Source organism: Cryptotermes secundus, unplaced genomic scaffold, assembly GCF_002891405.2.
Source record: "Cryptotermes secundus unplaced genomic scaffold, Csec_1.0 scaffold1361, whole genome shotgun sequence".
In the NCBI taxonomy this organism is placed as follows: domain Eukaryota; kingdom Metazoa; phylum Arthropoda; class Insecta; order Blattodea; family Kalotermitidae; genus Cryptotermes; species Cryptotermes secundus.
Genome location: NW_019733337.1, coordinates 210579 through 233880, shown reverse-complemented (window position 1 = coordinate 233880; position 23302 = coordinate 210579). Strand labels below are relative to the sequence as shown.

Below are 23302 nucleotides of genomic sequence, written 5' to 3'. Positions count from 1 at the left end.
CCGCCGCAAGGACGCTACCTACACACAGAACAAACACACACACACATTGATGCCTCGAGATGGATTCGAACCCACGATCCCACTGTCTGAGGGGGCCAAGACAGTTCTTCTTACTTTAGACCGCGCGGCCGCTGTGATCGGCGTTTGAATTATACAGAGTGGAAATTGCTTTTCAGAAGTGGGTAGACGTTGCAGACCAGTAGAGTGATAGAACGTCATTTAAACGGAATCATTACAGAGCAGATTCCCAGGTCCGACATGTGCTGGTATAGGGAACGCTTGTTTCACGTTTCAAGGCATTGCTTTCAAAGAGCCCCTCGGTTAGGGGTGGGGGATGTCCTGAGGGGAAGTAGTAATATAGTAAAACTGGATTATAATCCTTGTAATATCATAACATTTGTTAACACCTTGATAAATATTTATAAAAAGTCTTAAACCATATTTATTTTAAACACGAAAAAGGCTGTTTTTTGCACGCACGCACACATTAAGGCAGGAAGGCGCGATTGAAATCTTTGCTAACTTGACGGGGCTCCATTAGGTATAGTTCGGAAACAACCGTCCTAAGGCACTGTAAGGCCAAGGGCACACCCTGAATTTATTAAACCATATTTTTTTATTGCTAGTCGGGTGGGACTAAGTCCCTTGTACTGCGGCCACTTCTGGCCTATTGTACCAGCCCCAGGTGATAGGTGAGGGTGATTGTGGAGTAACTGGTGGAATGAAGATTGGCAGGGGAAACCGAAGTACTCGGAGAAAACCTGCCCCAGAGCCACTTTGGCCACCACAAATCCCACTTGACCAGACCCCGGGCCACCGAGGTGGGAAGCCAACGACTAACCGCTTGAGCTATGTATGGCGCGGCCTATTAAACCATAACTGTTATACGCAGCTACGCGAGGTTAGATACAACAATCACTGAAAGAATAACACAAAAGGTTCTCCTTCAGATGCATTATTTAAATCATTACTGATATTTACCTTAGTTTTCAAGACTTGTTCATATCAACTTCAATGTCACAGGATTCAGGTTAACATCACATCGTGTAACACAGTCGCTGCAGAGGTTTTTCAATTCCTAGGTTAGGGACATCCAAAACAAAACACAATCTACTTCACAAACAGCAAATCCACTACACGAAATACGAGAGTTTTAAAGTGGATTGTTTATCCAGTTATAAAAGACCGTTCGACCGTAAAATGTATTCCACGAACACTTCTTCGGTAAAAAAGAATTCAATATTGACATCAATGCTGTAACACGATTCACGCGCTTCCACACCAGTATGCCTACACAAAACCGAACACACCCAATCACTGTAAATAATGTGAAACAACAGAACAGCATGAATCTACTGCCAATATCAGCGTGATTATTCCGTGAAAATGGACTTAAAAAAATTTCCCTCGCGATAACCAACATGTTTACAAATAACAATGGATGACATATTATGAATGAATTTATACTAATAGTTGGTTTACCTGATGTTTGACAGCTGATGGGGGGGGAGGTGCATCAAACTTTCACATTAAAATTTAATAAACATGTCACGTTTTGCCGCAATATGCTATAATGGAGAAAATGTTGGCAGTGTTTTTTTCTGCTTTAAGAGGGGGTAATGATACCGAATAGTATTGCTACATTTTTTTTTTTTGCAAAATAAACTAAACCGTTATATAAAAGAACCCAAGCCCCCACAAATAGAAAATTCATTGAAAGTGTCATTCTCACACAATACTCAGCATTTCACATTCTAAATGGTATATAGGAGACGCATAACCTAGGGCTAAATGTTTACTTTCACTACTGTGTTGCAATAAACAATTTTTCAGTACTCTCAACAGGTATTCAAGAACATGTTACAGAAAATACTATCTTCTACATGCTGGAAAAAGAAAAGTGGAAGGGGCAACTACTTAAAAATATTTCTTTTTTCCGTAAACACTATTAGCTATGAATACATAAAAATTATGCTCACAGGAAATATATCTACCATGAGTAACAAAAATGTTACCTTACGCTTCCACAAATAAGAACCAAATCACTGATTTGTAAAAACCACATGCACCTCAAAAAGTTGTTCTCAGGAAATCATCTATGCTGCAGAAAACAAAGTTACAACTGTTAATCTTTGTCTTCCAAACAAAGGTGTTAATTACAAAAAATTGTAACACTGAGCTCTTCTTGAGAAGCTGCCAATTGTGCAGCTACTTAAGAGCTACCAAGAATTTTATGGAACCCGAAGGTTCATTACCGCGTTTACAAGAGCCCTCCACTGGTCCCTATTCTGAGCCAGATCAATCCAATCCACATCATCCCATCTCTTTAAAATCCATTTTATGTCATCCACCCACCTACACCTTGGTCTTCCAGGTGGTCTCTTTCCATTTGGCTTTCTGACCAGTATCCTATATGCATTACTCTTCTCCCCATTCATGCTACATGCCTTTTCCATCTCATCTTCGTTGAACAAAAAATGTTAATAGCCACACATAACCCCCCAAAATGTGCAATATGTTGTAAACTGTAAGTAGAAATCAAAATTACTGCCTCTTAACTGAAAATCACAGAAAAACAGGGGAAACTGTTCAATTATTTCTATCTGCATTTCAATAAAAGATGACCACTTCACTTGCAGCAATATGAATACTGCCTTCTTCTCAAAACTTTGGAGAACAGAATCACATCAAAGATAAATATAAATGCATTCTTAACTTGCTTTCAAATTGTGGTCTCTTGGGGTTATGATGTAAACTTTCACCCTGAAGATGAAGGCAGTAGGTTTAGCATCCACCCAAGAGAGTACAAGACTTCATAATTCAGAAGACCACAACATTAACCTCTACTATTTCTGAAAACCTCAAATCTTTTACCTATTAATTATGGTGGGAAAGTACTGACTTTGTAACAGCCAAACACAAAACACAATTATAAGGAAACAAAAGTGCATATTTATAGCCCTCTGTTACAGCAACAACACAAAATAAAGTTGTTGAAACAACAACACACCAACAAACTAACTTTGGCGAAGGAAGAAAACTGAAAATGAGAATGTTTATTCTTATCGGACGGTGTCACTAAAAATATGTGATTTTAGTAAATATATTTTCTAACACTTTCTAAAAAACTAGAAATACAGAAAAACATATTTATAATAGTGAGCAAATTTTATGAAATAAGCTGGGTTTCAAAATGTAACAAAAGGTGATTAAAAGTGTGTTATCATTATGATTTATTTACCACACTGTATTGCTGTACCATATCACAAAATGTGTAATCCCACTGATAAAAATCTTTATTTCTCAAATAGGTTTATCTTCTTTACACTGGTCCTATGTCCTTTTTTGTTACTGTATCCCACTTCCATTCTGGAACTTAATATTCAGATCATGAATTCCTTTATACTAGCACCAACAAATGAATCACTAGATCTCGGCATGTGAAATTTGCTGTGGAGATAGATCACAAACGCACCTACAAATTATGTTCAAAATACTGTCTGTATGTAAACAATTAGCAGTGCAGGAATTTGACGTTACATCTGACAACTACAACACAAATATGATGTGTACTGGAGTTCTTGACATAAATAAAATACGATTAAAATTACAACCAAAATAATATATCTGTGAGACTAGAAATCTGTATAACAAAAAAGAAGGCTTTCTGAGTTCTTCTCTCAAATCCTTGTCTTGCTTATGTCCAAATATTCTTTTCAACACCTTAATCTGAAACACCCTCAAACTCTTTCACAGATAAACATGTCAAAATTACATTACACATAAACTGTACATATATAAGAGATGGATGCCAATGTTATTATGAGGACACAATGGACATCTTTTCAGAGCCTTAGGTCCACTACTAACTAGATGAGGGGTGTAAGCTGAAATAGAAGAAGGGTTCCAAAATTCATCATAAAATAAGAAGTGACTGCAGCAAAAATTGCAGATTATTTTATTTTTATGCATACAAACAATTCAATACAATTCAGATTGTAGGTAGCTCAGGTGTAGGGTAGGATGACTGGAGAATCAGGTATGATTCCTGGCAGAAGTGTAGCTTTTTTTCTTTTCACTGTACTTCAGGCTGACTCTGGGGCCCACACAGTCTCCTGCCCATTTAATACTGGTAGCTCTTTCCCTGGAGGACAAAGCAGCTAGGGCGTGAAGCTCACTTCTCACCTCCAGCTAGTGCTGATGGTTAACAAACACTGGAGCTACACCTCCACAAGAAGGCCAAGATTCATAAACAAACATGGTGCCAGTCCAACTTTACTTGGAGTGAATCTCTTCAAATGTACAAAGTAAACTGAAACTTTAATCACATATAACATATATTTCACTAACAAACAGCACATTCACATTAACCTTCATCACCAGGGAATAAGGTGATGCTGGCGGTTGGACTTTTAACTAATTGAGTAACGGTACTTATATTGTAAACAGTGTGATGCACTGATGATAAAGGTTACTACAATATTCATTTACCTCCTTATCTCTCTCATAAATCAAGGAAGGTATATATCGCAAGTCTTTACACATGTGTTGATTTTAATAGTACCTTAAAATATACCTATAACTCGACAAATTTCTACATATGGTGGACGGTATGAGATCATAACACCAAGGCAATATATATCTACAGAATGTGAAAGTCATGTAAAAGATAAAGTTATCCCTGTAACAGGTCATGAATGCCCATAGGGTTGTGAGAGGTGGAGGGGCCCACATCTTCTAGACAATAGGCTCACAGATGGCGGTGAGGTTGTCAGCCTTACCTGCCGGCCAACCTTTATCCCCAGGAAGATTTATGGTACTTATTCCTGTTAGAGGCTGAGTCGACCCCAGGGCCATAGTGCAGCTGGAAGGATTAGGTCAATTGAAAAAATCCAATGACCTCATTGGGACTTGACCCTGTGACCTTCCAGCTTGTCGCATAGTGCCTCAACCAACTACACTACCGCATATCCCATGATAGTCATGTGCAAACAATAAATCAGTATGTACAAATAAACACTAGTAAAAATAAATAGTAAACAAAATATTGCATTGGTAGATTTAAAGACTCACATAATAGAGTAAGGATTTGCAGAATGTATGCCATATGACGCACAGCATATTGAGTGCTACTTATCTAGATATTTATGCGGTTGTCCTTGGCCCAACGTTTCATGACTCGGATTATCTGTTCGACCTGTGAGTTGGCTGTGTTCCTCAGCAGTTGTATTGCTTCTGTTAGCAGCTCCCTGCAGAAACAGTGGAAACAGAGATTTGAGAATACTTGCTTTCGATACAAAAGAGCTGAGTTTCTATCAGCAGCTGGTTTAAAAACTATAGTCTTTCGGATCTTGACACATCCCATCTTAACTCTGATTGCCTTCAAAATAACATTTCTTTAAAATGGAAGTTTTCATGGGGCATGAATACATGGAGATAAGAGGTGTGCTATACTCACTTGTTTTGCTGACCTGCAACAATTCGCTGGAACACCCCAACGCATGCTCCCCGCTTCCCTTCCCAGTGCTCAGGGCTGGGATCCAACCTCTCTAGCATGTCAAATGCCTTTGCAGCATGCCAGAATTGGCCCATCTTGTAACTGTCGTTAGCAATGAGCTGTAAGAGACTGAACGATTCGGCTGATGTCTCCATCTTGAGGTACAGTTCCCACGCGTGCTGAGGTTTCTTGTTCATTATGTCTGTTTCCACATAAACACACAGGCTGCAAATTAACTGTCTGAAGCCTAAGTTTGTGGCTGACTGCCTTACTGATTAAGCAACTAACTCTATGGAGTTTTTTTTTGAAAGGCTATCAATTGCTCAGCTAGACAAGAAATTCCCAGCATTTTATGGCAACCTGAAAGTTCAATACAAAGTTTGCAAGAGCCTGTCATACTGGATCTTGCCCAGAACTAGATGTGTCCAATTCACACTTCCCCATATTATTTCTTTAAGATCCAGTTTAATATTATCATTCCAGCTACAATGTTTTCCTACTGATTCTTTCCTATGAAAATGTTGTATTGACGTGTCTTCTCTCCCATGCATGCTACATGTCCTGCTCATCTTATCATCCTTGTCTTGATGATTCAAATAATATCTGGCAAGAACTAAAAATTATGAAGCTCCTTATTATACTTTGTCGCTTCAAGGTCAATATATTCTCAACACCCTCAGTCTACATTCTTCCCTTAATGTGAGAATGAAGTTTCACACCCAGATGTTCAGGTAACTATTTACAAGTCGTTGGAAAACCCACTGCCGTTTTACCAATATGTGAATAAGAGGAGGCCCCCATTCGAGGTTTCTGTGACAAGCTGTGGATCTAAACACTGAACATAAATGTAGGAAACTTAATATTGACACTACTGACTTGGGATCATTGTAACTGGATAACCATCAACTGAAGAAGGGTGAATGGGGGTTACACTGCAGACAGTACACACTTAAGACTGAAAATCAGGTTCTGCAAAATTACAATACCAAGAAAATATCTTACAGCATCGAGCCAAATGGCTGATGTACACATAGTCATTCTTCAGCCTGTCATTCTGAATCATTAGGAAAGTTTCCTCGGCCTCCTTGTAGTTTCCCTTGGCTGCCTGGGCCTGAAAATGCAGGAATATGATTGTTAGCCTACTGCAGAGGGAAAAAGTGGGCTTATGAGATCACCCCTCTGTCCATGTGTATCTATGTCTGTGTGCTCACTACTTCAACTTTAGAACCAGTCGAGTGATTTTCACATTATGCCATCTGAGGTCACACAAATGATATAAATCCTAATTTCCTACAATTAGTTATAACAAAATGTGCAATTTCTGAGGCGGGAGTGTCAGTTGCCTTAATTACTTTATGGTTCCCAAATGAGGTATGGTTACAGATCTTTAAAAAATATAGAACTGTTAAGGTATTTTCTTTTGAGGATGTAAAATAACAACATGGAAGCTACGTATATGGAAAAAAAAAAAATTTTTAAATTAAAATTTGGTTAGAATGTGGGAACAAATGAACCATTTGAACCAGGTACAGGAAAGATGTATTATACAGAAACCTACACATTTTGTATAAAATACTGTTCATAAGTCAACAGTCAGAAACTTGTGAAAGTGTGGACTTTTTAAGTTATTATATCAGACAAATTAAACAGCTACATAATTTAGACTTAGCTGTTTGAATGCCACGAGCCAATTAGACCAGTTTGGGGTACTCACATTAAAATTGTCAAAGCCAAAGGGACTGACACATTGTTGGTCATTTATTACAGCTTTTCTGGCAATTTCTGGCATCAAGAGTGACATATTGCTGTTTAGGGGATGCGGCAGTCTTTCATATGACCCGCATCTGTCACAGCTCGAAAGTCATTTGAGAAAGCACTGGGGGGTTGGTCTGTATTATTTTTATTTTTTGGATAAAAGGACCAGAACTGTGTACATTACATGCTGTGGATGGAAGGGGGAAGCAACAAAGATAAAGAGTAGCACTGGAAGTCACCTGCATGCCACGAAAGTGAACAAGGGGAGAGGTGGAAGGATTCGATGCATTCTTAACTTCAACTCTAGAACGCTGGAAAATAATCTGCCACCAAATGCTGAAGTTTCTATTCTGGTTATTTATGTAACAGACAAACCTGAGCAAAGTTGAAGTTGAAACTATCATCATTGAAGAAATAGCTCTTAATTGAACTCAGATATAAGAGAACATCTTCAAACTGACGCAGCAAAAAGAAGCATGAAGCCATGCACTGACGACCGGGAATGGTGTCACACTCGCTGGCACTGCTGCCAACCAACTGGAAGTACTGTTGGGCTATTTTCACGTGTTCTCTCTGTAATCAAGATCAACAGTAGCATCGCTAGTATATGAAGACTTTCTTTCTTTAAATTGCAACTGTCAAGGGGTATGTTATGAAATGCAGTGATATAAGGCAAAAGTGGATATCTACTTTCCTTACGTAAAAAATCTTTCTCAAAAACGTCAGGCTCTTTCTAAACCACATGTCATTACAACACAGACAATTTTACTTTTCAGGGTCACTGCCATAGGACCTCAAATCCATCCAACTAACCACCGACTTTCATGGAGTAATGTCATTCTTGAGAAACTAGTGGTCATTCAGTTAAACGTGGGAGCCAAAGATTCATTACAATGTTCACGAGAGTCAGTGATATTATACTGTGTAAAAGAATTCAATTTCACAGTTGTGAAAAAAAGACATTGGAGAAAAACAAGACAACTATAATCTGAGGCAGGGTACATACTGAACCATTCTCCTGGCCCATGGCAGCATTGACAACGCCTTTCAGAATATATTCCTGTGGTACAGCTGGTTCCAGGTCCTTGATCAACTGGTATGCCTCCCGCACATCTTCCTACAAAAGAAAGCAACTATACCAGAAAAGACATATAATAACATAAAGGTAAATTTGTCCCTGTGCTTAACTAATTAAGCACTATGCCATGAAGGCGTATGGGGGAGTGGATGTATAAATCCACATTTTCTTGACCTCAGCACTAGTTGGGGATGAGTGATCAGCTTCATGCCCCTAGTCCTTTAGCCCCCGGGGAAAGAGCCCCTGGTACCCATTCAACACGAGGCTGGGTGAGCCCCAGAGCTGATCTAGATAGATGGAGAATAGAAATTCTTGACCCTACCAGGACTTGAACTCTGACCCCTTGGTCATCCAGTTGCTATGCTGACTGTGCTATCCCAGCTCTTATACATAAAATAACATAAGAAGATGGATTATATATATATAAAATGCTTAGGTATGTTTCTACTCCTTGTCCAATGGAACTAGTTCACGAGAATGCCGATGGAGGCGACACTTGAAGCCTCTACTATGAGACTTACTTAACATGATAACATGAAGCAAATAACTATGGAGAACACAGACAAGAACGTGGCTTGGCAATGGCGTTCACTTCAGTGGGTATAGATATTAAATAGCCATCTGCATATGGTCCATACAAGTAAACAAACCTCACCTGTTTGAGGTAGTAGATGACAAGATTGAGTCGAGCTTCAGGAATAACATCCACTAAGGAAGGGAGCACTTGAAGAGCACCTTCTCCCCCCCGAAACACCACTAGGTTGTGACGAATCAGGTCATGTCCAAAACTAAATGACGATGAGCTCTGATCCTATAACATAATTTGTTAGAAGGTTGCAACCATCTTGTTATACTGCAACACTGAACTCAAACTATAGGGAAACATCTCATGTCCTCTTGTAAGGGTTGGGACTGAGATACAAGTTGTCATCTTGTCTATCTGTCCATTTTCTTACACATGTCCTCTGCTTCTATCCTTGTGCTACCAGTATCAGGATCATAAGAATGTTTTGTAAGCACATACTGTATCATTTCAGGTTACTATAGCAACGAAATGTCGAGTGTTAACATGTTGCATGAATGTAAGTAACCCCTGTAGTAGCCACTCATTTGTTGCAGTGTTGCGTGCATTCTGAGCACTGAGATGTGTTGATGTGGACGTGTCAAGTGCAGTATACTACATGATTCACTATTTGTGTGTATTACTTGTAGGAGGCGGGCATTAAACATCAGTTTTGATGTATCATTTAGTAACGAGAATACAAGAGACAGCACAACTTAAAAGTATGAGAGATTATATAACAAGTGTGTGACTTTGCCGTGAATTCTCAATGGATGTTACATTAGTATTTATTTATTTATTAATGTGTTTTTAACAAAGATCTCAATATGTTACATTATAAAATACCATTAGGTAGGATGAAGGAAATTTCTGAAAGCCAGAAGAAGAAAGTCAGAGTGCCCACTCTGAGATGGATGGAAGATATACAGAATGATTTATGAGAGATTGACGTGAAAAGACAGAGGCAATTAAAGGTAAAGCTATGCCTGTAACATGCTGTGAAAGCCCATAGGGTCGCAAGACGTTGAGGCTCCCACATTTTCTCGAGACAATTGGCTCACAGATGGTGGTAAGGTTGTCAGCATTATGCGGTGGATGCCCTTTACTGCCCAGGAAGATTACCAGTACTCATTTCTGTTAGAGGCTGAGTCAACCCCAGGGCCCCAGTGCGGCTGGAAGGATTAGGTAAATTGAGAAAATCTACCTCACTGGGACTCGAACCCGTGACCATCCAGCTTGTAGCATAGTGCGTCAACCATGCTACCGTGTGCCCCCAGCAAGAGGCAATTAACACAGAAAAATGGCATGCATTGTAAAGGAGCCCATGTTCTTAGAGGACTGTACAGCAAATGAAGTAAATATTGTGATAAGTACTCATGAATGTGGTAGGAAGTGGTTGGGGCATAATTTGAGGTACTATCCTGTCACTTGCCTGAAGGACTGAGGAAAACCACGAACATTAAATCAGGATATGTTGTCTCTGAACTTAGATATGATGCGAGAACCTCATGACTACAAAGCCAGAATGTTATCACTTAATCATAATTTTTGGATATCAATCTTAAATTTCATAAAACTGTGTTCTGCCAGGGCAGAGGTTTTTGAAATTTACAGACAGACAATATCAGCTGTTACATTCTGTGAAAGTTAAACTCAAACAAACTGAACAATCCCTATCACAGAACAGCAGTACAATACGAGATTTACCATAAGGGATTTCATCTCAGTTTCAGCAGCCTTGCCGTTGTACAGACGGAAGTGGTTACAAGCCTTCAGGTTGATGGCAATCGCCGAGTCTGGGAACTGCTGCAGGTACACAGCAAGCACTTCCTGTGATACGTCATAGTAGTCCAACTTGTAGTAACACAGAGCGACATACACGTTCAGTGCCAAGTATTCCCTGCATTATAGACAGAAACTGACTTTATTCATGTTTTTATTTTGCCAGACTGTCTTCCTGTTGTATGTTACTGGATCCTGTTTTGTTCCTGAGAAAAAAATAACTTTTTTTTTCAAGTGATAAAACTTAAATAGTCACACTGGACGGCGTTGTTTTTGTCCTTGTAAACATTCAATAATTATGTTCCTATAAATTATGTCTCATTACAAAAACCATTCAGCTAATGCTGTTTAGGAAAACAATCACTTCTTATTGCCAGAATCATATGGAACACGTAAATATATTCTATGAATAAAGTGCAGAGTTGCTGAATGGTAAAGTAGGTGGTACATATAGTGACCAGTGCGCTTTCAAGGGTTAAATATCAAGGAGTTTGTGTGAAGGAACTTTACTCCCTCATGGCATCAAACAGATCAATGAAGTGTGTACTTCTCCTCTGCCTGTATAAGCACTAAGTAGATGCAGATACGGTACATTATGCAGAAACACGACAACCGTAAAAAAATTACCAATTTCTGGGAAGCGGACTTACGAGAAACACTTCACTGTTCTTCTCTTTCTCATCCTGGTAATTGGGAAGAAGGGAAGTGCACTGAGGACAAGAGGCTAAAACTAATAAAAAGGAAGGGAAATGTTAAATAATAGAAACATAATACATAACATGAACTGAGACAGGCAGACATGTGCACTCACACACATGCGCACGCATGCACACACACAGATATACATCAGGCAGAGTAAAAAACGTAGAAATGGTACAGGGGCACAGTGCAATAAGATGGCCTGTACCTGTTATCCAGCAAGATGCGTTTATAGATGTCAATGGCCTCTTGATAGTGAGATCGTAGATAATGTATTGATGCCAGAGACAGCTGATCCTCTATCACATCTTCAAGTTCCTGATGATATTCCATCAGCTTCTTCTCGTCCCCCAGCTTGTGCGCAAGGTGAAACTGTAGTCGAGTCTTCAGACGGGACTTCACTGCCTTCTGCAGTGTCTGAAGTGGTACAATCATCCCAAGCATTAATCTGCTCTGAATAATTATGGCAAGTAACCTAACTGTGTAGTACAGTAGAGCTATCTTCCTGTTGCAGGTTTCCTGCAAGCAGTCCATATTTACTAGGCATTCTTTCAAAGCAAAATGAAATGTCTTGTGTGGAGGTCATGTCTGTCTGTGACCTAATATTGATGCCTAAACTACTGGACAGATTTATTTGATATGGGAGATTTTCAGCAGAAGTTATTAAGAAACTGGTTTGGCTAGGATATGATTCAGGCATTAGTGATGTTTCTTACAGCAGAATAAACACATGATTCAGGCTAATACTCACCCTATCAGCTTCAGGATACATGCCCAAATAAAAATAACAGCAAGCAAGATTCACTGGGACACCTTCTGGAGGATTCTTGTTATGGCTGAGCGCCTCATACACCGACATGGCCTTCTTGTAATCCCCAAGATGGAATGCACAGTAACCGATCCACATTTCCGTTTCCGCATTTCCTTTACCAGCTCCAAACTAAAAAGCAAAATGGGGTAAAGCAGCCAGGGCATGAAGCTGGCCACTTGTCTCAAACTATTGCGGAGGTCAAGAATACATGGATCTATACATCCGCTCAACCAATACTTCTTCTTGGCATAGTGCCTAATTAATTAAGTACAGCGCCAACTTTACTCTGCCTTAGTGTCAGGCACTAACTAGTCCATGTGGTCCACTGTAGTTTCATGCTAACTTCCAGTGGTCTTCCTTAAACTTATACACCAATTTGGGGTTGTCCCACATGCCATTATGTACAGTAATAATGAAAGAAAAATGATCAATTATTCCATGTCCTTAACGTCAGAACAATAATATACTACTAATTTAATGCAGTGAAAAGTTGGAACGAGTCGAGACTGAACAGATTTACAATTTGATGCTCTTCACTGTCACAGTCCACAGTGAGGTAAAATGAGGATTCAACATTTAGCTGTGAAATCTAGCATCTCCAAGAAAACTAGTGTTATGTAACCCTCCGAACCTCTAGCACAGTAAGAGCTCCTGTGTAGTCTCTGGTGGCAAGGAAGTCTTCAACTTTTGGTACTTGCTTCCGGCCTTGCGTCTGTTGACTTTGTGCCACCTGACCTTGACCTGTCGCTGGTTTTGATCGTGACAAAATCTGAAATAAGAATGGCAATAAGATAACTGGAAATATTCACTTTCCAGTGTCCATAGCAATCTGAACATGTGGCAACTGAAAAGTCAAGAGAGTGGAGAATTTAGAGATGGACCTGAAAGCACAATTAATGATACACATATTTCAACATTAATTGTGGATAGGTGTGCAGTCAGCAAGCTAGAATTTGATTACACCACTTTTCTTTGCATTTCATTAAATATTCACCATATCAAAAATGTCCCCAATGAAAGTTGCAGATATTAACAATTTATATGTATTGTCATCACTGAATGTCTTATAAATGAGCAATTTTAAAATAATCTGATTAAATTTAATTTGGTCTTCATGTAAAGTTCACAATCGTCCATTACAGACAATAAATTCATTTTCTTGACAACATTTAGTGTCAACTCCCAATACTGTATTTAATCTATACATAACCTTCAGACATAAAGTGTAAGGAGCAACAGACAGATCTTTCTTATTACGGGTTAATTTTATCGAAAGAACTCAGAAAAATGTTAGGCAGACATGATGCATGAAAATATATACATTTTCGTCAGAAAATCTCAATAGAATACATAATTTTGGTGACTTAGGCTGAATTATGGAAAGACAATACCAAAGTGGATCCTTGAGAAATATGCTGAAATCCAGTTCAAAAATAAGCAACTCGGAATAGGGTCAAATGCCGAGCTTCTTTACACAGGCTGATGCACCCCTACATCTGTAAACGTAGAAAATTATTTGACCAGGTAAGTAACAATTAGATCTCAAATGACGACCTATACCATTGAGTTAATTTGTTATTTAAACGGGTGAACAAACCTTCGTTCCCAACATTATTACAATTTATAATGAAATAATTGGGATAAATACCTGGTAAAATTGAATGATACAGTTCTAGAAACAGTTCAGAAATGTCTTATAAACACAGTTTGACTTACCATTATACCTGACAGTATTAAACACTACCCTTTATCAAATTACATTTATCATTATGTTGTTTACAAGCACATACACATATCCACTAACTTATTTTTTCCGGCATTTCATTGCTGGATCTTGCTGCTCTCACGGATTATTACTATCCAGAACATGGTTGTGCAAGTTGTGCCCCTCGTTCCACAGCTTTACACTTTTAATCCGTGGCCAATGCAGGTGTTAGGCGCAGTAGCGCTAGTATGAGCTCCCTCGATCGAATTAAATTCACATTCTTAATGAATAACTACTAATATCCGCAACTATAGTATACTCATTTATATATGGAATCATTCATTCAGTATTAACTTGCAACACCTGTCTAACGTCGACTGCACGGTACGTAATCACGTTATGAACGCCGGCAATGGCGAGAGTTCGACGTAACTGACGGTTGGGAAGTTGCAGAAAAATGTTATCAGGAGTTAAACATATTGTCTTGGTCCTGTCGGGTAAAGGTGGTGTTGGAAAATCGACCGTTAGCACCCAGTTGGCAGTAACTTTCAAAGATTGTGGTTATAAGGTAAAACTTAATGAAACGCCTAATGTGAGGTTAAGTACGTTAAAGAAATAGATTCATTAATGCTGAATGTATGTCCTGTCCCTAGGTTGGTTTATTAGATGTTGATTTATGCGGCCCAAGCATACCGTACCTACTTAATCTGGAAGATAAGGATGTGCATCAATGTCCGCAGGGGTAATAACATCACTTTTCGTAACGTTTTGGTTGCATGATTAATGCTCCCATTTCGTATTCAGTTCGTTCACAGGTTCGCATTTCGAACAAGATCATACATCTTCATTCCATCAAATTCTCCACAAATAAGAATATCTAACTAATTCTAAATTGTAATCACCTGTAAACAATTGTAACTATTGTAATTTTAATCTTACTCATATATTAAATTGTTAATATTCAGAATTAACTTGATTTGGCCTATATCATGTACAATGATCTACAGTGACGAAATAAATCAATCATACATACACAACTTTCTGAAGTTGTTGAATGAATTTTTATAAAATCAGTTTATCAAATATAACAGTATTCAACCCTTTTAAAATTGTAATTCTATACTAGTTAAGAGCAAGTAATTTGTTAAAGCTTTAGTTTGATTTATTTTTACAGTATGGCAATCATTTGTGTTAAGTAATTTAGAGTAATCTATGGTAAAGCTGGAAACTGTAGGGCCAAAATTTAGTGACAGGTGGACTAGAATCATTATGTGGGGGTTGGTAATTGAAAATAAAACCCAGAACAAAATATAATCCTGTAAAGTCATATATTAACATCTTTATGGAATATTAATATATTGCAGATGGGTTCCTGTGTATGCTGACAAAGAACAGAATCTTGCAGTAATGTCAATAGGATTTCTTCTGAAAAACAAAAATGATGCTGTTGTGTGGCGTGGTCCGAAGAAACATGGTGCAGTTACTTCTTCCTTTTCCAATTATGTCATATGGAAATTATCAACATCTGCTTACCCCTTTCAGAATTCAATCTAATGCTGTAATCATGATTTTCAGCAATGATAAAGCAGTTCCTAACAGATGTATACTGGCAGGATATAGACTATCTGATTATCGACACTCCACCTGGAACTTCAGATGAGCATATAACGGTCATGGAAAACCTCAAGTAAGTGGAGTTGGGATCAGTAATAAGGCAAATTGTAAAGTCTTTGTGCTTGATAAAATATTACACTGTGCAGATATATGGGGGGAGGGGATGGTGGTGTAGCTCCACACATCCTTAATCTAGGTGCCAGAGATGAGTGGTCAGCTTCATGTCCTAAGGAAAGAGTCTAGGTAACCATTGAATAGGACGCTGGGTTGCCCTCAGAGCTCTTCTGGATGCTGTGGAGAAGAGAAATATCTCTGATTCATATTTGATGTGCATAAATATACATTATGTGAAGGTGTCCTATACAAATGAAACTAAACGATTATAAATGAAGGATACTGTGTGTGAAGATTGAAACTATGATATATTTTATCAGCAACGAAGGATATAATTTTGATTAAATTCATTCACATGTAGAGAGAGTAATATAAATGTATGCCTACTTTTTGATTGAGGCCCTTTTAATGAACTGTGACGAAAACTTCATTTTGTTGTTTCTCCTAGCACTAGTATGTATTCTTTAGCGAAATTTATAATTACTTACAGGCGATAAAAAACTGATGTCCCCTAGCTTGCCACTTTATTGGTTACATAAGAGAAAACAAAAGAAACAGAGCCTATTAATACCTTCACTGCCAGTCTGATTACCTGTGCCTCTTCAACCGCGTGCAGCAACGCGCTGTTGCCACTGGATACATGTCATTTTACCCCACAGATGTCACTCAAATGCAAAGAAACAATAAGTGTAGCTTGTCAGAGCTTGAAGGGGACAAATCATACAGTGATTATTAATTGTTTTTCACTTCTCTTCAATTTCTATTTTGAATGTAGATGTTCAGAATTAAGTTTTGATAGAAAAATTCCAGTATAGATTCATGGTAGTGAATGTCCTTTTTCAACATATACAGTAGTGGTAGAGGCCCACTTTCTGTAAGTTAAACATTTTAAATTTACAAGGAACCTGTAAGTCAGCTCATAAATTGACATAATCTTTGTACTTAGTACCAAAATAAATATCAGGGGTATGCAGTAGTGTAGTTAGTTGAGGCACTATGCTACAAGCTGGAAGGTCATGGGTTTGAGTCCTGATGAGATGAATTTTTCAATTTACCTAATCCTTCCAGCTGCACTGTGGCCCTGGGGTTGATTCAGCCACTAACAGAAATGAGTACCAGGAATCTTTCCGGGTTTAAAGGGCAACCGGCGCATAAGGCTGACAACCTTATTGCCATCTGTGAGCAGACTGTAGAGAAAATGTGAGAGCTGCGACAGGTCACAACCCTATGGGCCTTCATGGCCTGTTACAGGAATAGCGTTACCTTTACCCCAATAAATATCAGGAGGTCAGCAATTGGAATGGTTCTGTTTCTCTGAAGAATCCAAACAAGACTGATTCGCCCCCCCCCTCCCAGTACATACATAGATACTAGATAGCATGCCAACTACAAGATCAGTCACTGAAGTGTATACCTTTATTCTGTGCCAGAACTCTAAATTGTGATGGAGCCATCTTGGTAACAACCCCCCAGGCAGTTGCCATTGAAGATGTGCGGAAGGAACTGACTTTCTGCCGTAAGACAGGGATACCTGTACTTGGAGTCATTGAAAACATGAGTGGATTTGTCTGCCCTACATGCAGTGTAAGAAGTCCATGAGTTTACCTATGTTCAGATGCAAACTCATGAATGGATTTTTTAAGATCAAAGTTAGCAGATATGTATTGTAATATTACACACTACCTCATATTTTCAGACCTCAGTAAGGTGTAGGGGGGGAAAGAAAAGAAAAGATGTCAACACATTTGCTGTACCTCATGTATGAGACTGAGCAGTCATATTTGGCATGTTCACAATGAAAAGTTGCAAAAATGTGGTCATTAGTTTCACTGTCTGTCCAGGTAGTAATTCGAGAACCAATGAACAGATTTTCATCAAATTTGATACTGGGAAATTCGACTAAGATTGTCGATTGATACATTCCAGTTTTGGTGAAAATCAGATTACGATAATGGCCACTACATGCCGATTCACAAGCATAATGCATTAAATATTTACTGGAATAAGAAAATGTTTTGAAGAAAATGAAAGGCACAGAAAAATGAAACATATTTTATACTTAATAAAATGTCATAACTTTTGAAAGGAGCAACACACCAGAATTAAGTTATGCATATGTTTTCTGATATGTTTAAATGCAGAGCGAAAATGTTAGATATTAGGCATCAAGTTTTGTGTCATAGTCTTTCTGTTGTGTTTCATTCAACAGGAATGTACCAACATCTTCTCCAGTGGAGGTGGACAGTCTCTAGCAAATATAGCTGGTGTCCCATTTCTGGGATGTGTGCCTATTGATCCACGAGTAGCATTAAGCACAGAGAAGGGCCAAAACTGTGTGGCAACAATACCAGACTCTCCTATCTCTGCAGTGTTTCAAGACATAGTGAAAAGCCTCACAAAGCCCAGGGTTGGTGCAGATGACACATCATCATAAAGACATATTGGGACAATAAAGTTTTGCACAGTTATGACTGCTGCAGTTTCAGAAGAAAACAGAATTACTTAATCTTTGTTCGTATTGATACATTATCAGATATTTGTATAAATAGATACGTATTTTTATACAGGATGTGTATAAACTCTAATTAAACACTGAATGATGTGAATTAAACAGATTCTAAGGTTTCAGCAAGATCCATTCCAATTGCTTAACAGAACCTATGTATGAAGCTGTTGTACAACAGGATCTAGAAACTTGAGTCCTTTAATTTTCACCATATGGAGTTTTGGGCAGAAGCATACCTTCCTCTGAAATTTACTGCTGCCATATTCTGCTCCTATTTGTAACTGCTACCAATTTTGACCATTAACATACATAACTAGAGAATATCAAGCCTCAGGCTTATACAGGGTGATTCACTGAGGGAGTTCTTCAAATGGATAATCATAAACACAATAACCTACAAACATGAAACCTGGTGAGTACATACCTCAGTAGATCTGGAGAGAAGTGTGTGAAAGACGTTCCCATCCCCCTGGAAACACTGGCTGATATGATGCACCATGTTCATGAATGTTGCATCGAGCATGGCTGGAGGAATTTCAGCAATTGCAGAACTGGCACAAACCAATCAGGCTGCCAGGCACTGGGCTAGTGTTGCATCATGCACAGTGATTTATAATGATTAATTTGGGACCTCTTCCAAATGAGTCATCCTGTATGTATGTATGTTGAGTTTGAGAAAGATGACACCTGGAGGAACTAGGAACCAATCAACCACAATTTGATATGTATCAGTGTCAAGAATCATGTAATAAATCACTAGAAAATTTGTGCAAAATATTTGTTATGAACAATCGAAAACATAAATATAACAACAATATTCCCTACTTCAGGCACAGTATTATGTACTGTCTCTATTCTCGGTCCCTGATTCAATATTCCTATCCTCTGTCTTTCCCGCGTTATCGCACTCACTCACTGGTACCACTTCTCCAAGTGGTGACTTTGACATGAAAAGCACTGGAACCTCGGCTAAAGCAGGATTACCATCTTTTTCCAAGCTACGGATCCATGACAAAAGAGAATCTCTGCTTGAAGTACCTGTCGCACACATGGCAAAAATAGTTCCATCTTCTTGTTCGTGAACTGATGGCCGCCTAACCACAGCTCGATTTTCAGTGGGGTACTCAAAAAACAGGATCCTCAAGTTACCAACATCTGAAATATAAATGTGTCATTTTCTGAAATATGTTTGTCAAATACATGTCTTTATGTTTTCTTTTTTGTTTATTTTCATTATTGTAATCACTAATCTATGGTTCGTATGAACTGTGACTTCCATTACTATAACACACACCCATTCATCTCTATTATTTACCTTTTGCCTCCATCTTTTCACTTTAAACTCTCAGAAATCATTCTCTTCATCTTCCATCCCTCTCAGTCTGGGCCTTTTTCTACTTCCTGGCTTAATTTCAAAAGTTTTCTTAGCGACCCTTGTTCAATCCAGTCTAATCAAGAGCCCCAACCACCCTAACATTCTCCACTTAACATCTGCTACCAGGTCAGGGGTTCTGTATAATTCCGTTATTTTCATTATCTGGTTTACACAATCTGAAAAGTTTGTGGTAATCATTACTGTTTCAGAGAAACCTGCTGACTCCGTCTTCTCACAGAAGATTACGTTTGTAAGGCTCTATATTTGGGCATTATATGTTACTCATTTATTTACCTATGGTTTATTTAGTGACACTGTCAGCAGCTCAACCTACGTAGTGCTGGGTGGTAGGATGATTAATGAATGATGCATTAGGAAGATGTGGAAGGAGGCAGCAATGCGATATTTCAGGGTACTTTTACAGTATCCACCTGGAAGGACAGGAACACCACTAACACCCTCCATCAGGATGGTGCTATGGCTGAGATTTGAAGTGGACTTCTCTCAAACAGGTCAGAAGTACAAATATAATGTTTTTGGACATATCCATCGTCCTGTCTTTATCTATAAAAAAGACAGGGACTAACTCTGCTGATTAGACTCAACTGAGTAGGTTTTACCTGAAGATGGAGACAGGATCCAGTCTCCAAAACGCTGTGTTTTGAAAAATAAATAGGATGGTTTTTACAGATAAAGACAGGACGATGGATATGTCCAAAAACATTATATCTGTACTAATGTACCATCGTTACAAACTTATTTACAAGTCAGAGGCATTGTTGCTTTAGATAACTTACTGTGTAGATTAATTACTAAAGTAAGGTCTAGCCAAGTACTGAAATAACTTAAGATAAGATGAATGAGTTCGCAAGAAACTGAAAAGGAAGGCCTGTGAAACAGAGAAGAGCTTGCAGGCTTCCCACTGGCCCATATAAAACAGTAATGATAGAAAAATAAGATACAAGGGAAAACAGTGTTGTATGAGCAAATGTACTGCTTATAAAATATGGTAAGAGGACTCATGTTCATGAAAATCATTAGTGTTTGTTATATATTGATATTGCTAAACATACCGTCAATGTCTTGTGGAGGTAGTTTTGGCTTAGGTCTTGGATCTGCACGCAGTATAAAGTAGCTTACTGAAGCATTACGCAGCCATATTCCAAAGGCTCCCTCCACAAATATTGAAACATCACGTGGATGTGCATCCAGGAGTTCCTTCTGCACAGGAGACTGTGCACTCACTATCCATGTTTTGTCTATCGAGTCCTTCACATCACACGCCTGAAATTCAATTATACTTTGAAAGAGGAATGTATACAGTTCTGTAAAATTCTTGAAAATAACAGCAATCACAGCAAAAACAAAAAGAAAAACTACATAAATTAAGAAATCTTTGTAGTGGAGGGGGGATAATGCACAGGAACTGACTTGTGATGTTGGTATCAACATGAAATACAACATACCTCATATAAGGACACCCTGGACTGTAGGTCTATACTACTCATGCGTTCTAATGCCAGCTTTGCAAGTTCTAAACTACAGTTGGGGACTGGATTGGGCAGCACCCATGGTGAAATGTTCTTGAACTTCGGCATCCAATACATCATACGCCAGTATTTGCGCACTGGATGGCCTCGTCTTCCAAAGATGTTGATAAGGAGATGTTCCATTTCTATATCAGGCATCACACCTTGGATGGACAACATCATGCAATATATTAATACATAAATATTAGCTGAAACACTGCAGATATTTTAAAATGAAGAGTGATTTCAGGAAAATGGTTGTCTGACACATGACTGTATCTGCTTTTACCCTAAAATCTCTGCCCATAGACTGTACTTATGTGTTTCATATGATTCTCAGGAAAAGTGATTATTTCCCTAAACAGCATTAACTGGCTGGCCTTTGTAACGGAGCTCAAATGTGTTTTCTGTGAGGTAAGAACTGAAGTGTTAATTATATTTATGAAGTTTGGGGTTCAAAATGTTAATATGGTCATAATTTCATCATTAGATTCATAACAAATTTCATTCCATCAAATTCTCCACAAATACGAATATCTAATTCTAAATTGTAATCAACTGTAAACAATTGTAACTATTGTAATTTTAATCTTACTCATATATTAAATTGTTAATATTCAGAATTAACTTGACTTGTCCTATATCATGTACAATGATCTACAGTGACGAAATAAATCAATCAATCAATCAATCAATGTTAAGTTACAGTAATTGCTGTAAAACATATTGTAATTGTTTAATAGCAACAGACTAATACATGAGAATATTTTAGCTTACATATAAGAATCTTACATAAAATAATGACAAATTTAATCAATAAATAAATACACTGATGGGTTATGAAGAATGCTTTGGTTTCTTCTTTGAAATTCTTTTACGATTCTGTTGAAATTCTAAATACTATATGAAATTAAAATATGGCATCCCATAACAATCAGTAGCTACAGAATTACTAAAAACTACTGGCAAGTGATCCTACAATTCAAAATGTTTATTTTTATAATGTGATTACAAATAAAAACCCAATTCAATTTGGGCATTAGAACATTTTACATTGGATCTTTAACTGTAAACAAAGCTCTAATTCTGACCAGGCATATGTGGTCACCGGTCTGTAAACCTATCCAATTCATCAAAGTATCTTCAGAGATACTTACCATTGTCTTCCATTTTCTCTAGCACGTCAATGATGCACTGTTGTTGTTTGGGATAATGCTGAAATTCTGCTTGAAAGATGTTGGTTGGTATATATTTACCCTTTGGTAAAATATTGATTAAAGACTTGTACACTTCTAAGTCTTTATTAACTCCAAATTCTTCCATGTGACGTAAGGCTGCATAAATAAATTCAACGTGCCCGCGCCTATGAACGTCTCTCGATTCAAATATATGTATCATATCCAAAAATGTTTCCTTTCTCTTGTCTTGAATGTTATCAAAAAAGTCTTTTGTCACTAACGTTTTTTCGGCATTCAGGCGCTTATGTAGATGGATTAACCTACCGGGAGTCCATACAGAATATTTCCATGGTTTAATAATCACGCTTCTTGAATTTACTGTGAATGGGCAGACTGCATGCCACTGTAACGCTCTTGCACTTTTAAAGTAATGCATTACTGAATGCAAGATATAATTTCTATACATGTTTTATTTTACTTCCTACGGTTAATTTAACCTCAACACGACGAAGAGACGTCTTACGACATGCTCAGTGGACACAAAATATATACATTACATTGGCATGGATATTCTGCACAATGCCCATTAAATAATGTCAATGTATATATGACGACAAACAACGTTATTAACATACACACGCGACCACACACGACAATTTTACACTTTATAACCTTACCACCATCTACCTTCTACTTGCAACTGTCGCCATATTGGTCCAGTACAGCCAACCAGTATTATTATTCCCCAAAGAGAAAAGTGCGAAAATTTCACGCAATGCAGGGCAGCCACGAGTTGAAATCTAAAATAACGTAAGGGGCAAATTAAAAAATGGAAAATTTTGTCTATGACTAGGATTCAAGGTATTTTAAACCACTGTTCACAGAAGTGATATTGCTGATATTGTGTATGTAGATAGACTAATAACTAAAAGAGCTGACACAGTGCCTGAGATGGGTATTTAATTATGTGACACTGAACTACGCAGCCTTACATCTCAGAAAACGTTTCAGCTAGATCAGATTCATCATATTACAGTAACTGGTTTTTACTTTTATACTATGATAAGGCTTACATTTGATATAAATTTGTAAGGTGG

At 38.0% G+C, this 23302-nt stretch overlaps 3 protein-coding genes across 4 annotated transcripts; 1 reads left to right on the top strand and 2 right to left on the bottom strand.

Moving 5' to 3' along the window:
* Window positions 1-4894: 4894 nt before the first annotated feature.
* On the bottom strand, window positions 4895-14023 carry LOC111868092 (intraflagellar transport protein 56). Of its 2 annotated transcripts, none has more exons than XM_023858477.2 (11): window positions 13901-14023; window positions 12816-12953; window positions 12125-12313; window positions 11582-11790; window positions 10600-10792; window positions 8986-9141; window positions 8259-8369; window positions 7628-7825; window positions 6500-6608; window positions 5459-5699; window positions 4895-5249 (listed from the first exon to the last, which is right to left on the bottom strand). In XM_023858477.2, exons 1-11 carry the CDS (start codon window positions 13901-13903, stop codon window positions 5138-5140), a joined length of 1659 nt encoding a protein of 552 aa, XP_023714245.1. In that variant the 5' UTR covers window positions 13904-14023; the 3' UTR covers window positions 4895-5137. The 2 variants fall into 2 exon arrangements, with proteins under 2 accessions (XP_023714245.1, XP_033608823.1); XM_033752932.1 differs by lacking the exon at window positions 13901-14023 and adding an exon at window positions 13576-13862.
* Window positions 14024-14117: 94 nt separating this feature from the next.
* Window positions 14118-18249, top strand: LOC111868095 (cytosolic Fe-S cluster assembly factor NUBP2 homolog). The gene is made up of 6 exons (XM_023858479.2): window positions 14118-14457; window positions 14543-14631; window positions 15254-15363; window positions 15465-15576; window positions 17048-17201; window positions 17827-18249. The coding sequence occupies exons 1-6, from the start codon at window positions 14347-14349 to the stop codon at window positions 18049-18051; spliced, it is 801 nt and encodes a 266-aa protein (XP_023714247.1). The 5' UTR covers window positions 14118-14346; the 3' UTR covers window positions 18052-18249.
* Window positions 18158-22904, bottom strand: LOC111868094 (evolutionarily conserved signaling intermediate in Toll pathway, mitochondrial). Its single transcript, XM_023858478.2, has 4 exons — window positions 22185-22904; window positions 20965-21191; window positions 20572-20782; window positions 18158-19278 (listed from the first exon to the last, which is right to left on the bottom strand). The coding sequence occupies exons 1-4, from the start codon at window positions 22669-22671 to the stop codon at window positions 18962-18964; spliced, it is 1242 nt and encodes a 413-aa protein (XP_023714246.1). The 5' UTR covers window positions 22672-22904; the 3' UTR covers window positions 18158-18961.
* Between the last annotated feature and the right edge of the window lie 398 nt (window positions 22905-23302).